The sequence below is a fragment of the Myotis myotis genome, unplaced genomic scaffold, assembly GCF_014108235.1.
Source record: "Myotis myotis isolate mMyoMyo1 unplaced genomic scaffold, mMyoMyo1.p scaffold_m19_p_10, whole genome shotgun sequence".
Taxonomy (NCBI): Eukaryota; Metazoa; Chordata; class Mammalia; order Chiroptera; family Vespertilionidae; genus Myotis; species Myotis myotis.
The window spans coordinates 41,574,673-41,600,089 of NW_023416314.1; the positions used below are offsets into that span (position 1 = coordinate 41,574,673).

General features: G+C 48.8%; 1 protein-coding gene across 4 annotated transcripts; it reads right to left on the reverse strand.

The window, feature by feature from the left end:
• Positions 1–4,249: 4,249 nt before the first annotated feature.
• LOC118664727 (zinc finger protein 883-like) lies at positions 4,250–24,979 on the reverse strand. 4 transcript variants are annotated; one of them, XM_036325187.1, is made up of 4 exons: positions 24,630–24,979; positions 12,507–12,562; positions 4,637–6,458; positions 4,250–4,472 (listed from the first exon to the last, which is right to left on the reverse strand). In XM_036325187.1, the coding sequence occupies exons 3-4, from the start codon at positions 6,400–6,402 to the stop codon at positions 4,400–4,402; spliced, it is 1,839 nt and encodes a 612-aa protein (XP_036181080.1). In that variant the 5' UTR covers positions 6,403–6,458; positions 12,507–12,562; positions 24,630–24,979; the 3' UTR covers positions 4,250–4,399. The 4 variants fall into 4 exon arrangements, with proteins under 4 accessions (XP_036181080.1, XP_036181081.1, XP_036181082.1 ...); XM_036325188.1 differs by lacking the exon at positions 24,630–24,979 and adding an exon at positions 15,263–15,371; XM_036325189.1 differs by lacking the exon at positions 12,507–12,562.
• Positions 24,980–25,417: the final 438 nt, after the last annotated feature.

Below are 25,417 nucleotides of genomic sequence, written 5' to 3' on the forward strand. Positions count from 1 at the left end.
GCTTGTTTCACGCCCCTGCCACCCTCCACTGCCTGGCCCAGCTTGTTTCGTTTCCACCTCCCTCTGCCACCCTGCCCAGCTTGTTTTGCCCGCCTCCCAGCTTGTTTTGCTCCAGCCTCTGCCGCCTGTCTTGCTTCCCTCCGAGCCGGTATATGCAAATTAACCACCATCTTTGTAGGTGGTTAACTTGCATATCGCGCTGATTAGCCAATCGGAGGCATAGAAAAGGTATGGTCAATTACCATGTCTGGCTATTATGTGATAGGGTAGTATTCCCTTGGGTGGATCTACTGTTGTTCAGTCAGCCATTCTCCCATGTCAATTATTTAGGTTAATTCCAGGGTTTTGTAAGTACAATGCTAAAATGAATTACTTTGGGCATACATATTCTTGTACAACTGGAGACGTTTGACCAGGGTAAACTGGGAAAAGCATGTGTCATTTCGTTAGATGTTGCCTGCTTTCCCAAAATTAGCATACCAATTTGCATTCTGACCAGCGATGTCTAAGAGTCCCTAGTTCCTCTCAGGCTTGCCAACAGAATGTGTTGGTGTACTTTTTAATTTTTGCTAATCTGATAGGTGAGAAATATCTTAGTGTTATTTTGATGTGCATTTTTCTCATTAAATGGTTGTATAGTTTTTCATGCTTAAGGATCATTTTTATTTATTTAAAATATATTTTATTGATTTTTTTGCAGAGAGGGAGAGGGATAGAAAGTCAGAAACATCAATCAACTGCCTCCTGCACACCCCCTGTGGATTTGCCCGCAACCAAGGTACATGCCCTTGACCTGATTCGAACCTGGGACCCTTCAGTCCGCAGGCCGACGCTCTCTCCACGGAGCCAAACCAGTCAGGGCTTAAGGATCATATTTAAAAAACATATGTGTTATTAACTTTTTTACAAAGAGGAAGAGAGAGGGATAGTGAGTTAGAAACATCACTGAGAGAAACATTTTTTTTAAAAAAATATATTTTATTGAGTTTTTACAGAGAGGAAAGGAGAGAGAGAGAGAGAGAGATTCAGAAACATCGATGAGAGAGAAACATCGACCAGCTGCCTCCTGCACACTCCCCCCTGGGGATGTGCCCGCAACCAAGGTACATGCCCTTGACAGGAATCGAACCCGGGACCCTTCAGTTCGCAGGCCAACGCTCTATCCACTGAGCCAAACCGGTTTTGGCGAGAGAAACATTTTTTTTAAAAAAATGTATTTTATTGTTTTTTCACAGAGAGGAAGGCAGAGGGACAGAGAGTTAGAAACATCAATGAGAGAGAAACACTGATCAGCTGCCTCCTGCACACTCCTTACTGGGTATGTGCCCACAACCAAGGTACATGCGCTTGACTGGAATCAAACCTAGGACCCTTGAATACACAGGCTGACGCTCTATCCACTGAGCCAAACTTGTTAGGGCTAACATTTTTTATTCTTTTTTTGTGTGTGAATCATCAGTTCATGGCTCTGACTTATGCATCACGTTTCTGCAATTTTCCTCCGACACTGGAGCAAGCAAGCCTCCTGTTCGCTTCAGCTGCCTGGCTGCTGGCAACCATCCTGGCTGGCAGTTAATTTGCATATCCTGCTGATTAGCCAATGGGAAGCATTCGGGGGTATGGTCAATTTGCATCTTTCTCTTTTATTAGTGTAGATGATCTCAAGAATAAGCTGTGTGTCACCTGGCTCACACCCAGGCCCACACTGAATTAGCATGTCTTTCCATCTTTGCTGGATCAGGAAGTGGCCCAAGTGAAAATGGTGTCACATTTCTGGCTTACTAGAAATTCTGGGGTTACTGGTAAAGGTGCATTTTCCTTTTGTATGTCCAGCTGGACTCGTGCTGCTGTTTTCTGGAGAGATGGTCTCTGTGCTGCAGGGGGGCCTGTCTGTGAAAAGATGGGGCCTTACCATTGCCGTCCTCTTCTACTGCCCCATACCTCTCACAGAGGCCCCAGGACAGGGAGAGGGAGGGCTCTCATGCTTATGCCATGTGGGGACAGTGCAATGAAAGATGGCCACAGAAGAATAGAAGAACTTGCTCTCAACGTACACAGTATAGAATGGGAAGTCGTTCTAGAGGCAGAAAACTGGTAACTACAAGAGGAAGCTTAGAAGGTCTCCTATGAGAAATGGACAAGGACACAATTCACACAGCAAAGAGACAGAGGGACAGGTACAGAGACACAGGCAGAGCAGGACGTGGCTGACAATGAGGCAGCAGAACTGAGGAAGAGTCTTTAACCCAGAAGCTCCCAGGAGCAGCACAGTCTGTGGTTGTGTCACTATTAGCCCTGTGATTTGTGACAGTTTAGCTCACTCTGCTAAGCCTTAGCGTCCTGTTCTATAAAATGGGCTAACAAAACTAGTACATCATGGCAATGTTGCGGGAACTGAGAACTGTGTAAGCCACTGTCTTACTATATTTAAAGTCTCAACAAACTTTACTTCTCAGAAACTCTATCTCATGGTGAAAGGGGCTCCTATTCTTTGAAAGGTCATCTAGTTAATGCAAATTTCAACTGAGGGCTCTTGTCACATTGCAGTGCTTCGTTTGCAGCGGTTCTCAACCTTGGGTCGCAACCCCTTTGGGGGTTGAATGACCCTTTCACAGAACACATATATAATTACATAATGTTTTTGTGATTAATCCCTATGCTTTAATTATGTTCAATTTGTAACAATGAAATTCGGGGTCACCACAACATGAGAAACTGCATTAAAGGATCGCGACATTAGGAAGGTTGAGAACCATTGCTCTAAACTGACTGTAAAGATCAGTCCCGCCAGAACCGGTTTGGCTCAGTGGATAGAGCGTTGGCTTGCGGACTCAAGGGTCCCGGGTTCGATTCTGGTCAGGGGCATGTACCTTGGTTGCGGGCACATCCCCAGTGGGGGGTGTGCAGGAGGCGGCTGATCAGTGTTTCTCTCTCATTGATGTTTCTGGCTCTCTATCTCTCTCCCTTCCTCTCTGTAAAAAATCAATAAAATATATTAAAAAAATAAATAAATAAAAGATCAGTCCCAAGTTGGTTCATTTTCCCCTTCCCCTCAGTGCCTCATCTTGATAACCTCTGCAGCCGACTGTGATGTCCCCAAGAATGACCTACTTCCAAGTAGTCCTGTTGCCCCATGTATATGCTGCCAGCTCCTCTCTGACAAACGAGCCAATAATACACAGTTGGGAAAGGATAGTTTCTCTTCAATGAACAGTGCTGGGAAAACTAGATACTCACATCCAAAGAATGAAATAAGACCCTTATCTTAAGTCAATTGTTTAGTTTATTTTTTCCAATATGAAAAACACTTATCCTACAAAGCAAAAAAGACACAAAATGAGTGAAGTTCTAACTTGCATTTTTGTTTCACTGTCCGTTTATTAAAGAAACTTGCCAAAATTCATAGATTTGGCAGAACATATACTCAGACATTTAACCAAATATAGAGATAGCAAATTCACATCTGAAAAAAGGCTCACCATTAAGCCTTAGAAAGAATGCAATAGAACAACAGTAAATATAGCATGACAAAGTTACAAAAAAGTTTAAATAAAGGACTGAGCAAACCTTTTCTAGATGTGGAGGAATTAACTCTGTCATACACTGCTGGAAGAATGCAAAAACGTGCAATTGGCTTAAATCACAACTTCCTAATTTCTTTAAGTTAAACATTCGCCTCTCCTCTGACTTGGACATCGTATTATGAGTTATTGATAAAGATAAATGAAACCTATCTCCATTTTAAGAATTATGCACAATCCCTATTAGGCCAGTGATTCTGTAGTAATTATGCTTTGCCCTAAACCCTACTATCCTATTGAAAGAGCGAGGACTATGCCCTCCATCTTACCCTGGGTCTCTGTTTTTGGGCAGAGTCATGTGCTCGGCAAAACTTCTTCCCGGAAGCCCAAGCCTCTGCTAGCCACACCAGGATTTCTCTGGACTAACCAATGATAATCAAGGGAAGTGCATGCCATCAATATGACCACATCCTGTGTAATGAGACACCGACTTGCACCTGGCCAATCGGCAGTACCCACAGTCACCTCTCCACCCCTTACTCCACCCCACTATAAAACTCCTCTTTCCATCGCGCTAGCCCTCTCTCTGACACCTGCTGCTGTGTCAGTAAGGAGGGTGGGGGAGCCAGACTCGATTTTGAAATAAAGGACTCTTTGCTTTTGCATCGGACTCGCTGGCTCCCTGGTTGGCCTTGGGAATCTTAAAATCTGGGCATAACACCTATACCCAAGTGACCATCACCCATGGAATTACAGACATTAGAATACATGGCCCTTTGCAAGATCTTTGAAAGTAATTCCGTTCAAAAGTATAGGCACACCTGTAAAGTCTCTGATGACAACATAAGTAACTGTTTCTGGCAAAATATTTCCCACATTCACTGCAATCCTGAGCCCTTTCTCCTGTGAACTTTCTGATGAAGATGCAACTGATCGTTCAGGGCAAATGATTTCCCACACTGCACTCATAAGGCCTTTCTCTGGTGTGAAGACTCTCATGATAATGGAGGCTACTCTTACTGGTAAAAGATTTCCCACACTGACTGCACTCATAAGGCCTTTCTCCACTGTGCATTCTCTGATGATGACAGAGGTTACCCTTACTGGTAAAAGATTTCCCACACTGACTGCACTCATAAGGCCTCTCTCCAGTGTGAATTCTCTGATGACAATTGAGGCTACTCTTACTGGTAAAAGATTTTCCACACTGACTGCACTCATAAGGCCTTTCTCCACTGTGAACTCTCTGATGATAACGGAGGCCATCACTAGTGGTAAAAGATTTTCCACACTGACTGCACTCATAAGGCCTTTCTCCAGTGTGAATTCTCTTATGACAATGGAGCTTATTCTTACCAGTAAAAGATTTCCCACACTGACTGCACTCATAAGGCCTTTCTCCAGTGTGAAGTCTCTGATGATAACTGAGACTACCCTTACTGGAAAAAGATTTCCCACACTGACTGCACTCATAAGACCTTTCTCCAGTGTGATATTTCTGATGATAATTCAACTCACAGTTCCTGATAAAAGATTTCCCACATTCACTGCATTCATAAGGCCTTTCTCCAGTGTGAATTCTCTGATGACAAAGGAGCTTATTCTTACTGGTAAAAGATTTCCCACAATGACTGCACTCATAAGGCCTTTCTTCAGTGTGAAGTCTCTGATGATGACGGAGGCCAGCACTAGTGGTAAAAGTTTTCCCACACTGACTACACTCATAAGGCCTATCTCCAGTGTGACGTCTCTGATGATAACTGAGGCTTAAGCGAGTGGTGAAAGATTTCCCACACTGACTGCACTTGTAAGTCCTTTCTCCAGTGTGACATTTCTGATGATAACTCAACTCACAGTTCCTGACAAAAGATTTCCCACATTCATTGCACTTATAAGGCTTTTCTCCAGTGTGAAGTCTCTGATGACGATAAAGACCAGAGATTCTGGTAAAATATTTTCCACATTCACCACACTCATATGGCTTTTCTCCAGTGTGAACTGTCTGGTGTCGAACAAGGCTAAAATGTATGCTAAAGGATTTCCCACACTCATCACATTCAAATGGCTTTTCTCCAGTGTGAACTCTCTGGTGTTGCATGAGTTTTGCACTTTGGCTAAAGAATTTCCCACATTCGCCATACTCGTGAAGCTTTTCTTTAGAATGAACTCGCTGGTGTCGAATAAGTTTGGAGTGTTGATTATAGCATTTCCCACATTCACTGCACTTGTATGGACTTTCTCCTGTGTGCAATTTCTGATGATAATGGAGATCAGAGATTTTTGTAAAAGATTTTCCACATTCACGGCACACAAAACACTGTATTCCATTACAGACACCATGGTCCTGAGCAAGGTTGTGGTTGCAGCCAATGGCTTTCTTGCCGAAATAAAACTGCTTTGCACATGCCCCACACCTCAATAGTTTCAGTCTGTGTTGTGTTCCCTGCTGCTCAACCAAGTGGAAAATGTCTCTCAGGACTGGTCCACAACTCTCACAGGGGTGGCTCTTCTGGGAGGACACAGCTACATTGGGGTTCTTGGCCTGTGACACTCTCACAGAAACATGCTCTTCAGTAGGTGCCTCCACATCCTCTGCTCCACAGCAGCAACCTAGAGAGGATATGAGTTCAAAGTTCTCCAGCATCACTTCGAGAAACAGGTGTCTCTGAGCCTCATCAAGGAGGCACCATTCCTCCTTAGAGAACTGCACAGCAACATCCTCAAAGGTCACACGAACATCAGCTGGGGGCCTCTGTGGGTTGAACGGGGTGAGGATGGCAGGAGAGGAGGCAACCAGGGGCACAGTGGTCTCTGTTCCAGGCACAGAACTCGTCACCCGGGAGGCTGATTGGTGGGGACCAGGACTCTTGTGCCTTCTCATTCCGGCATCTCCACCAAGACCCAGTGCTCAGGATGCTCTGACCCACTTAGGTGATCCTGAGAGAAGAGGAAATGCCCATCACAATGAGAACACTGGAAGTCAACTATTGACTTCATTTATACCCAGGCATATGCCCTTTACAGGAGTCAAACCTGGGAACCTTCAGTCCACAGGCAAACAATCTTCCACTGAGCCAAACTAGCTAGTGCCAACTGTTGACTTTAAAAAGGGCAAACAGGAAAAAAAAAAAAAAAAAAAAAAAAAAGTGCAAACAACTGCACTGCAAAGCATTTGTATGAGCAAGTGTAGCTTAAAAAGAGTCAGTTTACCCATGTCCTAAAGTACACTTGTTGCCTGGGTTTGGAAGTAATTTGGGGGAGATAAAATAATGTGTTTGGTCACAGAAATACAAGAGAATTGCTACTGATTTCAAATGAAAAGGTGTCTGGAGAAGGTGGACTTTCTCATAGAAGTAATTACAGAGAGACATAAAATAACTTTGAGAGAAACATTTTTTTCTAGGATAAAAATTTTTGAAATGGATAGAAAAGAAGCAGTAACAAAAAAGACATTCATAACATTAAAGAAACACTAACTATAGGGAAAACCATCTCAGTAAAAATGAAAATTAAATATATCATGTTTAGCTAAAATAAACATCTGACTTGATCAGTTCAACAGTGGCCAGAATTTGCAGATCTCAGGAAGGCCCATGCAGCCACATGTCACCACTTCCTCTAGCTCTTAGTGCCACATCTGTCAGCTGTCAGCGCACTGGCTCTCTCCAACAAGACTTCCCCGAGGCTCAGCAACAGATGAAGAGAAACAGTTACCATGGCACTGGAGATAATTTTGTGACAACACAAAGTCCTGTCCTACCTAGAGAAGATAAGGCTCTGAGAGAATTCTTGCTCTAGATGTTCCCCATCTCCAGACTCCAGAGCAGAGAGGCCTATATGAAGCAGTGACTTAATTGAAGGGGTTGTTTCCTCAGATACCTTCCCACATTTATTGTCAACAGCCTCCTTCTAAATGTAGACTTATTGTCTGCACAAAATGCTAGTGCTTAATATGGAAAGTAAAACTCTGGAAACTTAATTTTGAAAAAAAATACTAATGGATAGGTACACGGGTATACCCATTGGCACATCCTCAACAAGAAGAGAAAGAACTTCATAGGGTAGGGGAATGGTAAGGGTAAGGGTAAATGTAAAGGTAAGGGGAAGGGACATTGATGTGAGAGAGAAATACTGTTCGGTTGCCCTCTGTACACACCCCATCTGGGGACTGAACCCACAGACTACTTTTGGGGCACAGGATGACACTCTAACCCAGCAGTCGCCAACCTTTCGGACCTCACGGACCACCAGTGGTACATGGACCACTGGTTGGCAACTGCTAATCCATCCAATTGAGCCACCTGGCCAGGGCCTACAGTATAATGTAAAAAAAAAACAATACACTTTTTACTTTGAAATAGTTCAAGGTACACAAGACATTGCAAAAATAGTATAGAGAGTTCCCTGAGCATTTATCCAGTTTCCCCAGAGGTGATCATTCCCACCATCAGGAAGCACGCTAGTTCCATCACCACCAAGAAATTCCGGAGAAGAAACCAAGATGGCAACATATGTAAACACTGGAAATTGCTGCCTCATGTAGCCACTTCAAAAATACAACTAAAAGACAAAGCGGACATCATCCAGAACCACAGGAAGGCTGGCTGAGTGGAAATTCTACAACTGGAAGGAAAGAGAAAAGCACATTGAGACTCAGAGGAGGTGCGGAAGTAAAGTGCAGAGGTACTGAGGCACACGCAGAAAGGGCTGGCAGCTGAGGACATGGTTGTATTTTCAATTGGGAGGGAGTCTCAAGCTCCTGACTGCTCTGGACTGCAGTTCCGGGTGAGTCTCTGGGGACCCAGACTCATACGGGGAGAAACTGGACTGTCTGGCATCGGGCAGAACTCGAGGGCGGCTTTCTCTCAGAGGTGCTTGCAGCCATTACCTGGACACTGATACATGGGGCCTCCTAGGATAGGACTGGGGAGCAGCCATAGCTGCTTGCTCCGCCCTGTTGATCCCGAGACCACAACCCACCCAAGCTGTTGCAGAGGCTTCTGCATATGAAAGGCCTGGCCCTTAGCAACCTGAAAATTACCTAACAAACTGCAGCTGAATCAGAGCAACCCAGAACATCGAAAAAAGGCCCAATGCCCCACAGCAGCTTGCATTGCTTCACAGCTGGACCTCATCTGGGCACCTCCAAACCCAAACAAAGAAGAGGAATCTCTCCATAGGTCATACTGGGTAGCCTCAGGCAGAGGCTAAATTAGCACCTCCTTAGCGATCCAAGAGCCAGTATTCCCAGTGGTCAACGTGGGACCATCCAGATTGCGGCTCCTCAGATCCATGGGGGACACACTCAGGGGGTGGACTCAGTGAGCACCAGGGCCCCGCTGACGCGGGTCTTGCCCCAGATGGGTGTCTCCAGCTCGGGGGTTCTCCCACTGCAGACAGGGTTGATTCTCACAGCCAATTGGCCTGGGGGTCGGTTCCTCCCATTGATGCCTGCAACAGTCAAGGCTTGACTACAACAAGACTGTGCACAAAGCCCACAAAGGGGTGCACCAAGAGTGTCCACCTCAGGTAATTGGAGAGGCTGAGCCACTTGGCCCTATAGGACACCTAGCATACAAAGCCACTCTAGCAACACAGGGAAGCATAAAAAATGCGGAGACAAAGAAACATGCCACAAATGACAGAAATGGAGGAAAGCAAACTACTGGATATAGAGTTCAAAACCACACTTTTAAGGTTTTTCCACAATTTTCTAGAAACCACTGATAAATTTAGTGAGACCTTCAAGAAATCTAGTGAGACCCCAGATAAATTTAGTGAGACCCTAAGGAAATCTAGTGTGACCCTCGAGGTTGTGATAAAGGACCAACTAGAAATTAAACATACACTGACTAAAATAAAGGATGTTATGCAGAGTTCCAACAGTAGACTAGAGACTAGCAAGAATCAACTCAAAGATTTGAAATATGAAGAAGCAAAAATCACCCAACCGGAAAAACAAAAAGAAAAACGAATCCAAAAATATGAAGACAGTGTAAGGAGCCTTCAAGCGTACCAACATCCAAATTATAGGGGTGCCAGAAGAAGAGAGAGAGCAAGATATTGAAAACCTATTTGAAGAAATAATGACAGAAAACTTCCCCTACCTGGTGAAAGAAATAGACTTACAAGTCCAGGAAGTGCAGAGAACCCCAAAGAAAAGGAATCCAAAGAGGACCACACCAAAACACATCATCATTAAAATGCCAAGAGCAAAAGACAAAGAGAGAATCTTAAAAGCAGCAAGAGAAAGAAACTCAGTTACCTACAAGGGAGTACCCATATGAATGTCTACTGATTTCTCAACAGAAACTATGCAGGCCAGAAGGGAGTGCCAAGAAATATTCAAAGTGATGAACAGCAGGAACCTACTACAACCTAGATTACTTTACCCAGCAAAGCTATCATTCAGAAGTGAAGGACAGATAAAGAGCTTCACAGATAAGAAAAAGCTAAAGGAGTTCATCACCACCAAACCAGTATTATATGAAATGCTGCAAGGTATCCTTTCAGAAGAGGAAGAAGAAAAAGGTAAAGATACAAATTATGAACAACAAATACACATCTATCAACAAGTGAATCTAAAAATAAAGTGAATAAATAATCTGATGAACAGAAGAAACTGGTGAATATAGTAGAATCAGGGGCATAGAAAGGGAGTGGACTGACTATTCTGGGGTTGGGGAAGGGGTGTGGGGGGTGCAGGAAGAGAGTGGACAAAAATCATGTACCTATGGATGAGGACAGTGGGTGGCGGGGGTAACGGCAGATGGTGGGGTGGGAACCGGGTGGAGGGGAGCTATAGGGGGAAAAAAGAGGAACAACTGTAATAAGGTGAACAATAAAGATTAAAAAAATACATAATGAAAACAAAAAAAAAAGAAAGAAAGAACTTCACATGTGCACTAGCTCAGACTACAAACTCCACCATTAAGAGCAGCACCGACTCTACCCAGTTTTCCTGGGGCGGCTCTGGAATGCTAGTCTGCCTCCTGGGAAACCTCAGTCCTGGGAAATCTTGGAAAACTGCCACTGGAGCTGCACACGTCTCAGTGAGGACAAGGGAAAGCAACTGGGTAAACTGCAGACGAATAAAAAAGTAGGTTCAGGCAGTAACTCGGTTCTCCTGGCTCCAGGGCAGCCGTGGGCAAACTACGTCCTGCGGGCCGTATCTGGCCCGTTTGAAATGAATAAAACTAAAAAAAAAAAAAAAAAAAAAGGCGTACCCTTTTATGTAATGACTAGGGGCCTGGTGCACAAAAATTTGTGCACTCGGGGGGAGGGGGTCCCTCAGCCCGGCCTGTGCCCTCTTGCAGTCTGGGACCCCTCAAGAGATAACGACCTGCTGGCTTAGGCCTGCTCCCGGGTGGCAGAGGGCAGGACCTATCCCTAGGTGCAGCCCCTGGTCGGGCTCAGAGCAGGGCCGATTGGGGGGTTGGGGCACCACCCCCTGTCACACTCAAGGCAGGGTCGATGGGGAGGTTGCGGCGCGACGCCCTGTCACGCACAGTGCAGGGCCCATCAGGGAGGTTGGGGCTCCGTACCCTGTCACGCACAGAGCAGGGCCCATCAGGGGGTTGGGAGCTCCCCGCTGTCACTCACAGAGTAGGTCCGATAGGGGAGTTGGGGCACCGTCTCCTGTCACACACAGAGCAGGGCAGATCAGTGGGTTGGGGCGCCGCCCTCTATCACCCACAGAGCAGGGCCAATCAGGGGAGTGAGGCGCCGCCACTGTCACACTCAGGGCAGGGCTGATGGGGAGGTTATGGCTCTACCCCATCACACACAGAGCAGAGCCCGTGGGGGAGGGGGGGGTTGGGGCACCGCCCTCTATCACCCACAGCGCAGGGCCGATCAGGGGGTTGGGGCGCTGCCACTGTCACACTCAGGGCAGGGCTGATGGGAAGGTTATGGCTCTACCCTGTCACACACAGAGCAGGGTCTGTGGCGGGGCTGAGGAGGTTGGGGCGCAACCCTCTATCACCCACAAAGCAGGGCCTATCAGGGTGTTTGGGTCCTGCCCACTGTCATGCTGATCCCAGTGCCGGGAGGCCTCTTGGCTCCGCTGATCCCGGTGCTGGGAGGCATATTACCCTTTTACTATATAGAATAGAGGCCTGGTGCATGGATGGGGCTGGCTGGTTAGCCCTGAAGGGTGTCCTGGATCAGGGTGGGGGTCCCCACTGGGGTGCCTGGCCAGTCTGGGTGAGGGGCTGAGGGCTGTTTTCAGGCTGGGGGTGACTGAACTCCCAAACTCTCCTTTTTTCCTTTTTTTTATGTTTATTCTGGGCCAGCTTTAGCTTGAGGCTTGGCTTCAGCTCTTAGGCCTCCGCTAACTTTCTGGCCTTTGCTTACAATGTTGCGAAACTACTGGCTGAAGTCCGGCGGTATTTGTTACAATGTTTGAAACTGCCGGCTCAGAGGCCTGCAGCTGCAGGGGGGGAACATTGGTTTCCTCCGTCACTGAGGCAAGCAAGCCTCACGTTAGTTTCAAGCTGCCTGTCTGCTGGCTGCCATCTTGGCTGACAGTTAATTTGCATGTCTCGCTGATTAGCCAATGAAAAGGGTAGCGGTCGTACGCCAATTACCATGTTTCTCTTTTATTAGTGTAGATGTTTACTTGGATTTTATATTAGTTCACACAAACACTCCATCCATGCTTTTGTTCCGGCCCTCTGACCCAGTTTAAGAACCCATTGTGGCCCTCAAGTCAAAAAGTTTGCCCATCCCTGCTCCAGGTGATGGTAATTTCCATTAAACTAAGTGGTGACATCATAGAAATCTGAGAATGATGAGGAGAGCCCAGCTGGAGAGATCCAAGCTTCAGGCAGGGAAATCGAGACATCTTCATGACCAGGATGTGATTTTCTTAGGTGGGAGGTCATCCTGACAGGTGGGAGGGAGCAGAGGCCACTGTTACATATTCCTCTACTCAGGCCTGGACATATTTCTGAGCTTAAATCTGAAGTATGGACTAGAACTCACCTGAGGAGTGTCTCATGGATCTTCTTAGGGAAGAAGAGCAGCTGGATCTCAGGTACCTTGAAGGAAGCACAGAGAAAAATATTAACCTGAATACTTCTTCCAAATTAGAACAAGGGAAATGTTTTTATTGCATGAAAATGTGAATTTCTTTGTCCTCTTTGCAGTAATTTCAACTGTATACTCTGTGACATCTTTTTTTAAATTTTAATACAAGTGGCCTGGTGCACGAAATTCGAGCACATTAAAAGGGAATTAATTACAGGAAATATTTTAATATTACTATTTGCCCTTTCTATATAAAAGAAGCATCAGAGTTGAAAGAAAATTAGTAAAATGTATATGAAAATCTTCCTCTTGTCAGTATGGGGTGTGCCGTGGGACTCAGAGTCAAATCCCAGCCCACCACTCGCTCCTTGAAATTGCACAAGACCCAGATCAGCCGGCCCCACCCCTGTCTAGCCTTGCCAGGAGGGGTGCGCAGCCTCAGATCTCCCAGTGCATGCCAAGTGGGGGTGGAGCCTTAGGTCCCCAGGCCTGGGCCAGGGGCGTGCCTTGTGGTCCCCACTCAAGCTCCGCTGGGTAGGGGGGCTTGGACTGAGGTTCCCTGGCATGGTGCCAGGGCTGGGGGGAGTGGCCCAAGGTCTCCCATCAAGCCCTGCCAGGTGGGGGTGCAGCCTGAAGTTCCCTGGCCCAATGCCAGGGTGGAGGGGAGCTCCTTGCGGTCCACTGTCAGGCCCCAGGTGGGAGACATGGCCTGAGATCCCCCTTCAAGTCCCGACCGGAGGGGGATGCAGCCTCAGGTCCCTGCTGGTTAAGTCACATTACGGGAACTTGGCCTCCGCTTGGGTGCAGACATTTTGTTACAGAAACCCCTGCCTCTATTGTGGGCACCACAATATTTCTGATGTTCATTTTGCATATTCCCTCTTCATTACATAAGATATTTGTATTGATTTCAGAGAGGAAGGGAGAGGGAGGGAGAGAGATAGAAATATCAATGATGAGAGAGAATCATTGATCAGCTGCCTTTTGCACGCCCCACACTGGGGATTGAGCCTGCAACCCAGGCATGTGCCCTGACTGAGAATCAAACTGTGACCTCCTGGTTCACAGATCGATGCTCAACCACTGAGCCACGCTGGCTGGGCTGCACAACTGATTAGCCTCACAACTGTTGCTTTCAACTTAGGGGCTGGGAATCTTGCCCTGAGCATGAACGGCTTAGGAACTGACAAACACCTCAAGTGGAAACTGCACATTGAATCTTGGGCTCATTTCTCTAAGGTTTCCGCTTCCATTTCAAATTTCAGACTCCATGGCTGTGGGGAGCCAATATAGGATTACAAGATTCGGACTGACCTGTTGGCAAAGCCACAAACAAGTCCCAGCTTAGAGGGCACAGTCCTCTTAGCATAATTAGGCTTGACCTTATAGGGCTCCCTAGATCTTACCTGGGAAGGTAATGGGCTGAGGGTAGTGCAACAAGAACAAAAACAAGTGAAACCCACCAGAACAGTGTAAACAAGTGAAGCTCACAAGAACAGTGTAACTTTGGTAACCACTACCTTGTTTACCTCTGACTATAAAATAAAGGCTCAGTTTGCCTCAGGATCTTTCCCTGTGGCCTCAGCCAGGCACAGGAAGATCCACAGAGACTAAAGAGAGCTAGAGAGTTCTGAACGCTGTCTCCATGTAAAACATTCTTCTCCGACTCTGTCCACACCTTTGGGAACCGCTGGATCCCCGGGGCTGGACCCCAGCACATGGCATTTCTGAACTCTAACTTCCTGCTTCCCAGCCAACTGAAATGCCACAAGCCCTGGCCACCTCTTTCAGCTTGGTCTCTGATCCTTGCTCTATCAGTTAGTAAATGCCCTGGGGGGAAAGCACAGGTAAATGTGGGGCTTGCCTAGGTGCTCCCACATTCTCTCCAGCAATTTCCTTCAGGTTCTGTCTGACTTGATTTTTCTCTAATACCTTCAGGTGCTTCAAGTATTTTATTCAGCTTCTCTACGATATAAGCTACACCGTCACCCGCAGATGTGGAGGTTGGATGCCCTTTATGCTCATCCACAAAGGTCCTAAAGCTCCAAGGGACTGACTGGTTTAGGTTTCATTCACTCCAGATTTCTGACTGTTTTCTTACCCCTTCCTTACATGTTGGGGAGCACAGAGACTTGGTTGGAAAGTTTGTAAGGAGGACATTCTGATAAAAGGGAAGTGTGTGGGAGGCCGCCTGCCCTGTGTACCAGAATGCCGAATTAGGGGAGTGTCGAAGGCGGTGCCCCTATTTATTCCCTGATCTTTGCAAACATATCTGTGCATATGCAGACCCCTGGGTGTTTACTGGAATCCTTATGCTTAATCCCTGGGTTCCCTTGCCTAGAGGACAGTGTAAACATATGTGTCCTCCCAAGGATCTAAACCACGGGTGGGCAAACTTTTTGACTCGAGGGCCACAATGGGTTCTTAAACTGGACCGGAGGGCCAGAACAAAAGCATGGATGGAGTGTTTGTGTGAACGAATATAAATTCAAAGTAAACATCATTACATAAAAGGGTAGTCTTTTTTTTAGTTTTATTCATTTCTAATGGGCCAGATCTGGCCTGCGGGCCATAGTTTGCCCACAGCTGATCTAAACTAATCTAACATACAAAAGCCAAGAGTTCGTTTTGGTGTAATCACTTAACCAATTGAAATTCCAAGGGACTCATTCATATTTTGGAAGCAGGTGAGGGGAGGACACTAAGCATACCTCTCCTCTATCACCGGTGTTTCCACGGCCACATCTAAAGCTGTCCGGGCTTCAGTGTAAGGGGGACACGAAGTACCCACACACCGCTCTCAGCCAAATCCAGTGCCTGTGATGGAGGGTAGAGACCATCGAATGGAAAGATCAGTGAATGTACTGGGGGAAGGCATGGAAAGATTACTGAATGTGCTGGGGGAGGGACCATGCCATGGAAAGATTACTGAATGTGTTGGGGGTAGGGGCTGTGACAGAAAAATTACTGATTGTTTTAAAGAAACAAAGTGGTATGATATGATCCAGCCAGGTGTGACCCCGTTTTCCTCCTGAACTTTTACCCTGTCATGTAACACTTTGTAGTTTTTGCCAATAATACCTTGGCTGCACTCTTCCTCGGCGCTGCAGCTGCGAGGTTCTTTCCATGGGGGGAGGGCCGCGCTGTTAGCCAGCTGGCCAGCTTAATAGAGGCTCTTAAATTTAAATTCTGAGTCGGTGGTCTGTGCTAGGGTGAGGGACTGAGCCATGGAAGGGTTACAAAATGTTACAGAATGTGCTACGGGAAGGAAATGAAACATGAGAAACTGAATGTGCTGGGAGGGGGGACTGACGTATGGAGAGGGAATGTGTCAGGTTATGAAGGACTGTGTAAGGGTTAGAGACCATGGAAGAAAAATTGGTAGATTGTCTTAGAAAAACAATGTGTTATGATACACTCCAGCCAGGTGTGACTCTGTTTACCTCCACTTTGTACTTATGAACTTTTTATGAACTTCTAATGAAATGCTTTGTAGTTATTTTTTTCTTTTTTTCTAACACTGTGTGATTTTGCTCTAAAGGATCATACTGCACCCTTGGACTCTGCCACATGCTTCAAACCTTCCCGAGGGGGAGGGTGCGGGCTGTGGTCAGCTGGCCAGCTTAAAATGGCTCTTAAATGTAAATTCTGGCCCTAACCGGTTTGGCTCAGTGGATAGAGCGTCGGCCAGCGGACTCAAGGGTCCCAGGTTCGATTCCTGTCAAGGGCATGTACCTTGGTTGCGGGCACATCCCCAGTAGGGTGCGTGCAGCAGGCAGCTGATTCATGTTTCTCTTTCATCGATGTTTCTAACTCTCTATCCCTCTCCCTTCCTCTCTGTGAAAAATCAATAAAATGTATTTTAAAAAAAAATGTAAAATCTGAGTCGGTGGTCTATCTCGCTGAGCCAACCCATAACATTTGGAGGCCCACAGCAAGATACCCGGCAGGGAGGAGAGGGACCCCCTATTCAAGGCAGGAGGCTCTCCCCCACTTGTTGCCGGGCACTCGGCGAGATACCCCACATCTGTGGAAAATGACTACCAAAAGGCCTCCAGTCCACCCAAAACTTTCAATTTGGAAACCATGCCACCTGGACTCTCGAGAGAGGGAAGGACCGGTCGTTAAACTGGAATTGGGACGTCCCACGGAAGGACCTATACGGAGGGCTGGACACAGCGGTACTCCTGGTCCTGACCCGCGGCCACGACGGTGTCCAGGGTCCCTGGTTCGTGCGGCTGTAGGCTGCACAGGGTTTGTCTGTCTGATATTTGTTGTCTTGGTGTTTGTCAAAATGGGTCAAGGATCGTCGTCATCTGCTTCTGTGTGCACCCCATGAAACGTTTTTTTTTAACAATTTTCAGGACTTCAAGAAGCGAGCTGAAGGGTATGGTCATGATGTTAATGCTTTTGATTTGCAGAAATTCTGTGAAAGGGAGTGGCCCACTTTCCAGGTAGGATGGCCGGTCGTAGGGACTTATGATTTAACCGCTGCTTATCGGGTTCACCAAGTTGTCTACGCTGGCTGGGCCACCCCGACCAAATTCCCTATATTCAAGTGTGGGTCGATATTTTGAATGAAAAACCAAGATGGTTACAGAGTTGTCAGAATGAGAAAAAGAAATTGGGACAGAGACAGACAGTCCTCTTGGCTTCGGCCAGAAGGACAAAACTCCCCCTGTTCTCCAGGGTCCAAGTGAGGAGGGACTCCCCAGGGTCAGGCCTCCCCCGTATGCTCCTCCCCCCACCAGTCCCACGGTGGCAAATGACCCCGGTCCACAGCCCCTGTCTTCTCCACAGCCAGTTTCCTTTGGTCCGGAAACCCCAGTCTAGGGCCCTGCTCCGTTCTCCCATTCTCTCACAGGGCAAGGGACAGCGTATGGACAGAGAGAGAGGGGGAGACGCTGGGGGACCCTTCGGCATCCGCCAGTCCTGCAGCTCCCATGTTGCCCTTAAGGCAAGCAGGCCCTCTGGATTTAGGTCCAGACGGGCAGCCTTTCATGGTTTATGTCCCCTTTTCTACCAGTGACCTATATAATTGGAGAACCAGAATCCTTCTTTCTCCCAGAATCCACAGGGTTTGATCTTTCTTTTAGAGTCTGTGTTTTTTACCCATCAACCTACCTGGGATGATTGTCAACAGTTGATGCAAACTCTTTTCACTTCAGAGGAGAGAGAGAGAGTCCAGGCGGAAGGGAGGAGATTTGTGCTGGGTCCGGATGGGCAGCCTACCTCTGACCAAGACAGATTAGAGGCTGTGTTTCCCTCCAGGCGACCTAACTGGAATCGCATCAGTGAGAGGGGTAAGGAGGCTCTCGATCGGTATCACCAGACTCTATTGGGGGCCATCCGAGCTGCTGCTCGGAGACCCACAAACCTCTCTAAGGCGACAGAGACAGTCCAGGGTCCTAATGAGAGCCCGGCAGCTTTCCTTGAGAGGCTGTGCAAGGCCTATCGGGTGTATACCCCCATTGATCCTGATGCCCCGGAAAATTGGAGGGCTGTCATTGTTGCATTTGTTTCCCAGTCGGCCCCAGATATTAGAATAAAAATTAAAGAAGTCAGAAGGCTTTGAGGGGAAATCAATCTCTGAGTTGGGTGAGGTGGCCCAGAAGGTTTTCAACAATCGGGAGGACCCGACGGCAGGTTTAAACACCCAGATGGCCAAGGTCCTCCTGGCCTTAAACGAGGGAAAAGGCCAAGGGGCCAGAAAGACAATAAGGGCAAAAAAAAGCCTCCTGGAAAAAAAGAAGTCCAACCCCGGCTTGGGAAAAATGAGTGTGTATTTTGCAAAAAGGAAGGACACAGGAGAAGGAGTGCCCTGAACGAGCGGGGGAGGCGAATCCCGTGCTGTTGGAGGAGGTGGATTAGGGTTGTCAGGGCTGAGCTGGCCCCCAAGAGCCCAGGATAACTGTGACAGTGGGGGGCCAAAGGGTGGACTTACTTGTGGACACGGGAGTCACCTTCTCTGTCCTGCAACAGCCAGTGGGTCCAGGCTCTAAGACCAAAATCCCCATCAAAGGGGCAACTGGAAAAGTAAAATCCTACCCATGGACTAAAGGTCGGATCAGTGACCTAGGAAACGGCTCAGTGACTCACTCATTTCTAGTAATGCCAGAGTGCCCGTACCCTTTGATAGGCCGGGACTTGCTGAGTAAATTACGGGCCACACTCTCTTTTGAAGGGTCAGGGCCAGAGGTCAAGTTACAAGACCCAGGGACTGCGGGGATATATCTCCTGACATTGCCCTTACAGGAGGAATACTTACTACATGAGGAGGAGCCAGGGGAAGTCTCAGCAGATGCCTATCTCCAACAATTAAGACAGGCTATCCCGGGAGTTTGGGCGGAGGACAATCCGCCAGGGCTAGCTAAACACCGGCCTCCAATTATAGTCCAGCTGACCAGCAGTGCCACCCCAGTCAGAGTCCGGCAATATCGAATGAGCCAGAAGGCGAGAGTGGGAATCCCCAAGCACATTAAGAGGCTGAAATCAGGATTCCTTCCCAATATGCAGGCAGCTGATCGATGTTTCTCTCTCATCGATGTTTCTAACTCTCCTTCTCTCTCCCTTCCTCTCTGTAAAAAATCAATAAAAAATATTAAAAAAAACAAAACAAAACAGAGGCTGAAATCTTGATTCCTTTCCAATCTGCTTAGAACACTCCCGTGTTGCCAGTACAGAAACCAGGGCCTGAGGATTCAGGCCGGTGCAGGACTTAAGGGAAGTAAACAAGAGGGTTGAGACTATCCATCCTACGGTTCCGAACCCTTACACTCTTCTCAGCGTCCTCAAGCCAGAACACCGGTTCTATATTGTTTTAGACTTAAAGGATGCCTTTTTCTCCCTACCCCTGGCAAAGCAGAGTCAACCTATCTTCACCTTTGAGTGGGTGGACCCGACAGAGGGAGAGTCTGGACAATTAACTTGGACTAGGTTGCCACAAGGGTTTAAGAACTCACCCACTCTGTTCGAGGAGGCCCTAAACCAAGACCTCCGGGAGTTCCATCAGGACCATCCACGGGAGAATCTGCTCCAATATGTCGATGACCTCCTACTGGCCACGGAGGAGGAACAGGACTGCAGACAGGCCACTCGAGAGTTGCTGACCACCCTAGATTATTTGGGGTATCAGGTCTCAGGCAAGAAAGCTCAGCTATGCACTACCCGAGTGACATATTTGGGTTACAACATAGAAGGGAGAAGGGGTAGGTGAACTTTATCCAGTAGCAGAATAAAGGCCATCTTGTCAATCCCCAGGCCTACCACCAAAAGGCAAGTCCGGGAGTTCCTCGGTGCAGTGGGTTTTGGCAGGCTATGGATACTAGGGTTTGCAGAAATTGCAAGGCCACTATACTCTGCAACGGGGGAAAGGAGACCGCCGTAGTCTGGACAGAAAAGGAAGAAGAGGCTTATAAGAGACTCAAAGAAGCCCTGGTAAGCGCCCCAGCACTCGCCCTGCCAGACTTAATCAAACCCTTCCAGCTATATGTAGCTGAGAACAAAGGGGTGGCGAAAGGGGTCCTCACGCAACCCCTAGGACCATGGAAACGCCCCGTAGCTTATCTCTCTAAGAGATTTGACCCAGTGGCCTCGGGATGGCCCAACTGCTTGAGAGCCATTGCAGCCACTGCCCTACTGGTAAAAGAAGCCTCAAAGCTAACCTTTGGCCAAAATCTCCAAGTAGTTGCCCCAGATGCAGTTGAGACCTTATTAAGAAGCCCCCCGGAGAGATGGATGTCCAACACCCGCATTACCCAGTACCAGGTGTTGCTGCTAGACCCACAACGGGTCAGCTTCCTAAAAACAGCTGCCTTGAACCCGGACACACTCCTCCCGTCTGAAGAGGCAGAGGCCCCTTTGCATGACTTCGAGGAGACATTGACTGCACTCACTTCCCTCTGAGAGGACCTCGTGGACCAGCCCCTGCAGAATCCGGATGAGACCCTCTACAGAGTCTACACGGACGGGAGCAGCTTCGTAGAAGGAGGTACCCGGTATGCGGGGGTGGCAGTGGTGACACAAAAGGAGATTCTGTAGGCACAGGCCTTAGGACGAGGCACCTCAGCCCAAAAGGCAGAACTAATAGCACTAACTCAGGCCCTCCGGTGGGGAAAAGGAAAAAGAGTGAACATTTTCACAGACAGTCGGTATGCTTTTGCCACAGTACATGTGCATGGGGCCTTTATCAGGAAAGAGGTCTCCTGACCTCAGGAGGAAAGGACATTAAAAATGCTTCTGAAATACTTAACCTCCTGGCAGCCACATGGGGGCCCAAGGAGGTGGTGGTAATTCATTGCCGGGGGCACCAGAGGGAAAATAGCCCCGAAGCACAGGGAAATCGATTTGCAGACCAAACCGCCAAGGAAGTGGCTAAAAGACCAGTAGGGCCCCTGGAGGTTCTCGTAGCCCTGCCAGCACAAAGGCTCCCAGAGAAGCCTACTTACCTACCGGAGGAGCAGAGCCTAGCTGAGAAGCTAAGGGCCCGGGAAGGAGAGGCTGGATGGCTAATTCTGCCAGATGGGAGGCCTATAGTACCAGAAGCCCTGGGGTGGACCATCACTTCCCAGACCCACCAAAGCACCCACCTGGGGGGAACAAAGCTATCAGAACTACTGGGAAGAGAATTTTACACTCCAGGGCTCTAGAAAATATCCCAAGACTTGGCCCGAAGGTGCCAAGTATGTACCCAGGTGAACCAAGGGCCCCCTCTTGTGGCCGCGCCGGGGCAGCGATTCCGAGGTCAGAACCCCCGAGAACACTGGGAAGTGGACTTCACTGATACCAGGAGGACGAGGAGAATATAAGTACCTGCTGGTTTTTGTTGATACCTTCTCTGGCTGGCCTGAGGCATACCCAACCAAGGCAGAGACAGCACAGGTAGTAGTTAGGAAACTCCTCACTGAAATTGTCCCCCGGTTTGGCCTGCCACTATATGTGGGGTCCGACAATGGACCAGCGTTTATCGCCAAAGTTACACAATCCATAGTTAAGGCCCTGAGAGTAACTTGCAAATTACATTGTGTTTATAGACCACAGAGTTCTCGACAGGTAGAGAGGATGAATCGGACCTTAAAGGAAACATTAACTAAATTAAAATTAGAGACTGGAGAAAACTGGGTAAGTCTCCTTCCTTTTGCCCTCCTCAGGACTCACCCCTTTTGAAATTACGTTTGGGAGGCCGCCACCTCTTCTTCCCCGCCTAAGGGAGGAAGAAATTGCCTGGCTGTCTACCCGAAATTTGCTTAAGTCCTTACAGGCTTTGCAGAGCAGCGCCAGGTCGGCACGAGTGGTGAGAGCGGTACGAGAGGAGGACGCACCGAGAACCAGTCCAACGCAGCCTGCCTTCTCTCCGGGTGACCTCGTCTGGGTGAAACACCACGACCCTGGCAGCCTGGAACCTAGATGGGATGGACCCTACCAGGTGGTGCTGACCAGTCCAACCGCCATCAAAGTTGCAGGAAAATGGCACTGGATGCATCGTACACAGGTTAAGAAGGCGAAAGACAGCGTCGAGGGATGGCGGGTCCAGAGGACCAGAGACCCATTAAAGGTCAGACTCACTCGGTGTTGATCTTGACTCTTCTCGTCTGCATGCAGCCAGGATTGGGAAATCCCCATTCAGCCAAGAATTACTCTTGGGAGGTCACACGTACTATTGATGGGACTGTTATAGGCTCTGTTGTAGGAGTAGGGGCGCCTGTTATCCAGACAGATCTCTGCAAACTTTTTGGAAAAAACTGGGGAAATTCCCATGGCCAAACCATATCGACCAGGTATGGCTGGGGGACCAACCCTGGGTCGCTGGAATTGAGTTATGGGTGCGGAAACTTGGCCCTAGAGCAAGGATTATGGCACACTGAACATTATGTCTGCCCCCTGGAAGGGGGTAGTGCCTGTGGAGGAGAGGGCGACTTCTATTGTGCCTCTGGGGGCTGTGAGACTCTAGCCCTGTGGAAAAAACCTCCCACCGACAAGCTCCTCCGTCTGACCAGAGAGGTTCGACCTGGGGCCCCAAAGAAGAACTGCACTGTCGGAGACTGCAACCCCGTCATCCTCATACCTCTTGCCTGGTGGACTGACCAACGGGAAGGGGGAAAAATGTGGGGGCTAAGACTCTCTGTCAGCGGCCGAGACCCTGGCCAGCTCTTCACCATTCAGCGCCGGACTCTTCCCCGGTGGCTCAACCCGATTGGCCCCTTGCGTCCCCTAGACAAACAAAAGAGGCCGAGCTTGCCACAGCACCCAGCCCCAGCAAAACCTCCTGGTTCCCCTGAGTCACAAAAGCCTGGGAACCCCAGCCCTGCTCCACCTGCAGCCACAACCTCGCCAGCCATTGGAACCTACAACAGCTTTTAGGAGCAGGTGCAGGAAGACCAAACCAGCAGCTGCTGGGAACTCTGGACTTAATGTTTGCTTTCCTGAATCGCACCTCCCCAAACCTGACCGCGGATTGCTGGCTGTGCCTTAACCCTGAACCCCCTTATAATGTTGGGATAGGGGCGGAGGCCCAGCTTGGGAAGGGTGCCTCTGCCATCAGGAACCTTTCGGCAGAAAGTCTGCCGGACAGACTGTGTATGTGGGGACACAAACAACCAGGACTCACTCTTGGGAACCTCCTGAACCCAGGAACTTGTGTGTACCCTAGGAACTACCCCCTTAGCAGTTCCACTTATACAGATCTATGTAATTCATCTATCATACGTCCAAAGAATTATACAGGAGAGACCCCTACCTACTTAGTAGCTCCGGAGGGGACTTGGTGGGCACGTACAACTGGTATAACCCCTTGCATCTTCTCTCCAGTCCTCCACCATCCGACGAACCCTGGACTATGCATTCTAAGTCATATCCTCCTACAGGTGTACTACTTTTCGGGAGAAGGGGGCCGAGAACATTGAAACCTCGAACCCAAGAGGGTTAGAAGGGCTTCCATCCGAGTCCCCCTTCTTATGGGAATAGGACTAGCAGGATCCACGGCCGTCGGAACAGCTGCCCTAGCAACTGGCCACCAAAATTATAAAGAGTTAAGCAGGCAGACAGATAAAGATTTAAGCACTCTTGAGAAATCTGTTAGCCAACTGGAGGACTCCTCAGTTCACTTGCAGAGGTGGTGTTGCAAAACAGAAGAGGCCTAGATCTGCTTTTCCGAAAGCAGGGAGGCCTCTGTCTGGCCCCCGGGGAAACTTGCTGTTTCTACACCAACCACTCAGGGGTAATCAGGGAAAGCCTTAGTCAGCTGCGAAAACGGCTGGCCGACCAAGAAGAGGCAAGAAGGGCAGAAGGAAATTGGTACGAGAATTTATTTTCCTGGTCCCCCTGGATAACTACCCCGCTCTCCGCACTGGCAGGACCAGTCATTATACTCCCCCTGGGGCTAATATTTGGCCCCTGCATTGCCAGATGCCTCCTCAACTTCATACAAAATCGAATACAGGCTGTAAAGTTAATGGTTTTACACACCCAATACTCCAGAATCTTAGAGGAGGACACTGAATCAAAGATTTGATTCGGACATAAGACCAGTAGGGAATGTGCTAGAGTGAGGGACTGAGCCATGGAAGGGTTATAAAATGTTACAGAATGTGCTACGGGAAGGAAATGAAACATGAGAAACTGAATGTGCTGGGAGGGGGGACTGACGGATGGAGAGGGATTGTGTCAGGTTATGAAGAAGGATTGTGTAAGGGTTAGAGATCGTGGAAGAAAAATTGCTAGACTGTTTTAGAAAAACAATGTGTTATGATACGCTCCAGCCAGGTGTGACTCTGTTTACCTCCCCTTTGTACTTAGGAACTTTTTATGAACTTCTAATGAAATACTTTGTAGTTGGTTTTTTCTAACCCATAACAGGTCTCTCTCGCTGATTGAACCCATGAGTGCCCTCACTGTTCCGCAAGGCATCGCAGTGGCATTTAACCAGGGGGCACTCCGCTCGGGCGGAGACTTGCTTCCCTTGGTCTTCAGAACACTGTTTCTCCGGCCCTGCCCTTCCCTCTCCACTTCTCTTCCTCCGCGGCCCTCCCTCGTTGCCCAGTGCCCGTCTGGGGTGCTGCCTCCCCCGCCCGCCAGGCTCACCTGCCACACTTCCACTTCGCGTTTCCCTTTGTGTCCCGCAAGGAAAGGCCGCCGGCGCTCCTCGGGCTCCCTCCGCCCGGCTCCGGGGGACGGGTCTAGCCCTGAACTTCTGAGGGCCCCGCGGCCGCCTCACAGACGGTGAAGGGCACACGGGGGCGCCCAGCGCGCACCAACCCCACCAGCCGGGCGCGCGCCTCCATCACCGGAAGCTCCGTCCTGGAGACCCGCCCTCGTGGGCGGGGCTACCTCCTCCCGCCGCGTTACCGGCAAAGCCCGACCCCGCGGTCCAGGCTGCTTTAGGCGCTCGGCCGGACCCTGGGGCTGTGGGGACCGGAAGGGAAGCCCCAGGTCTCGGGTTGTGGGATCACAAACCTTCCTGCCTGGTTAGAGTCCGAGCCCGGAGCCCTGGTCTGTGCAGTGAGTGCTGGTGGTCTGGGGTGTTGTTGTTAGAAATGCTCCGAAAAGGCGCCACGGGAACTTGAGAATCGCTCGGTAAGGCCAATGTGCTTCTCCGAAAGCTGCAAGGCCAACAGGAAAATGTTCGGGCCGAGCACACCGAAGGGGAAGCCGGTCCTCCACGTCGCTGACTCATGGCTCACCCCCAATCCACCTCTGATTGGCTTAAGGGCGTGGCTTCCCAATCTGGCGCGAATGGCCATTCCAGGTCCAATGGAGTACCAGCAAATGGGGCTTAACTTAGTACAAGGAGGTGGAACAATAGCAACAAAGTTGATCTAAGCCTCTATAAGAGGAAGTGAAGTTAGTAATGTTAACGTAAAAAACCATTG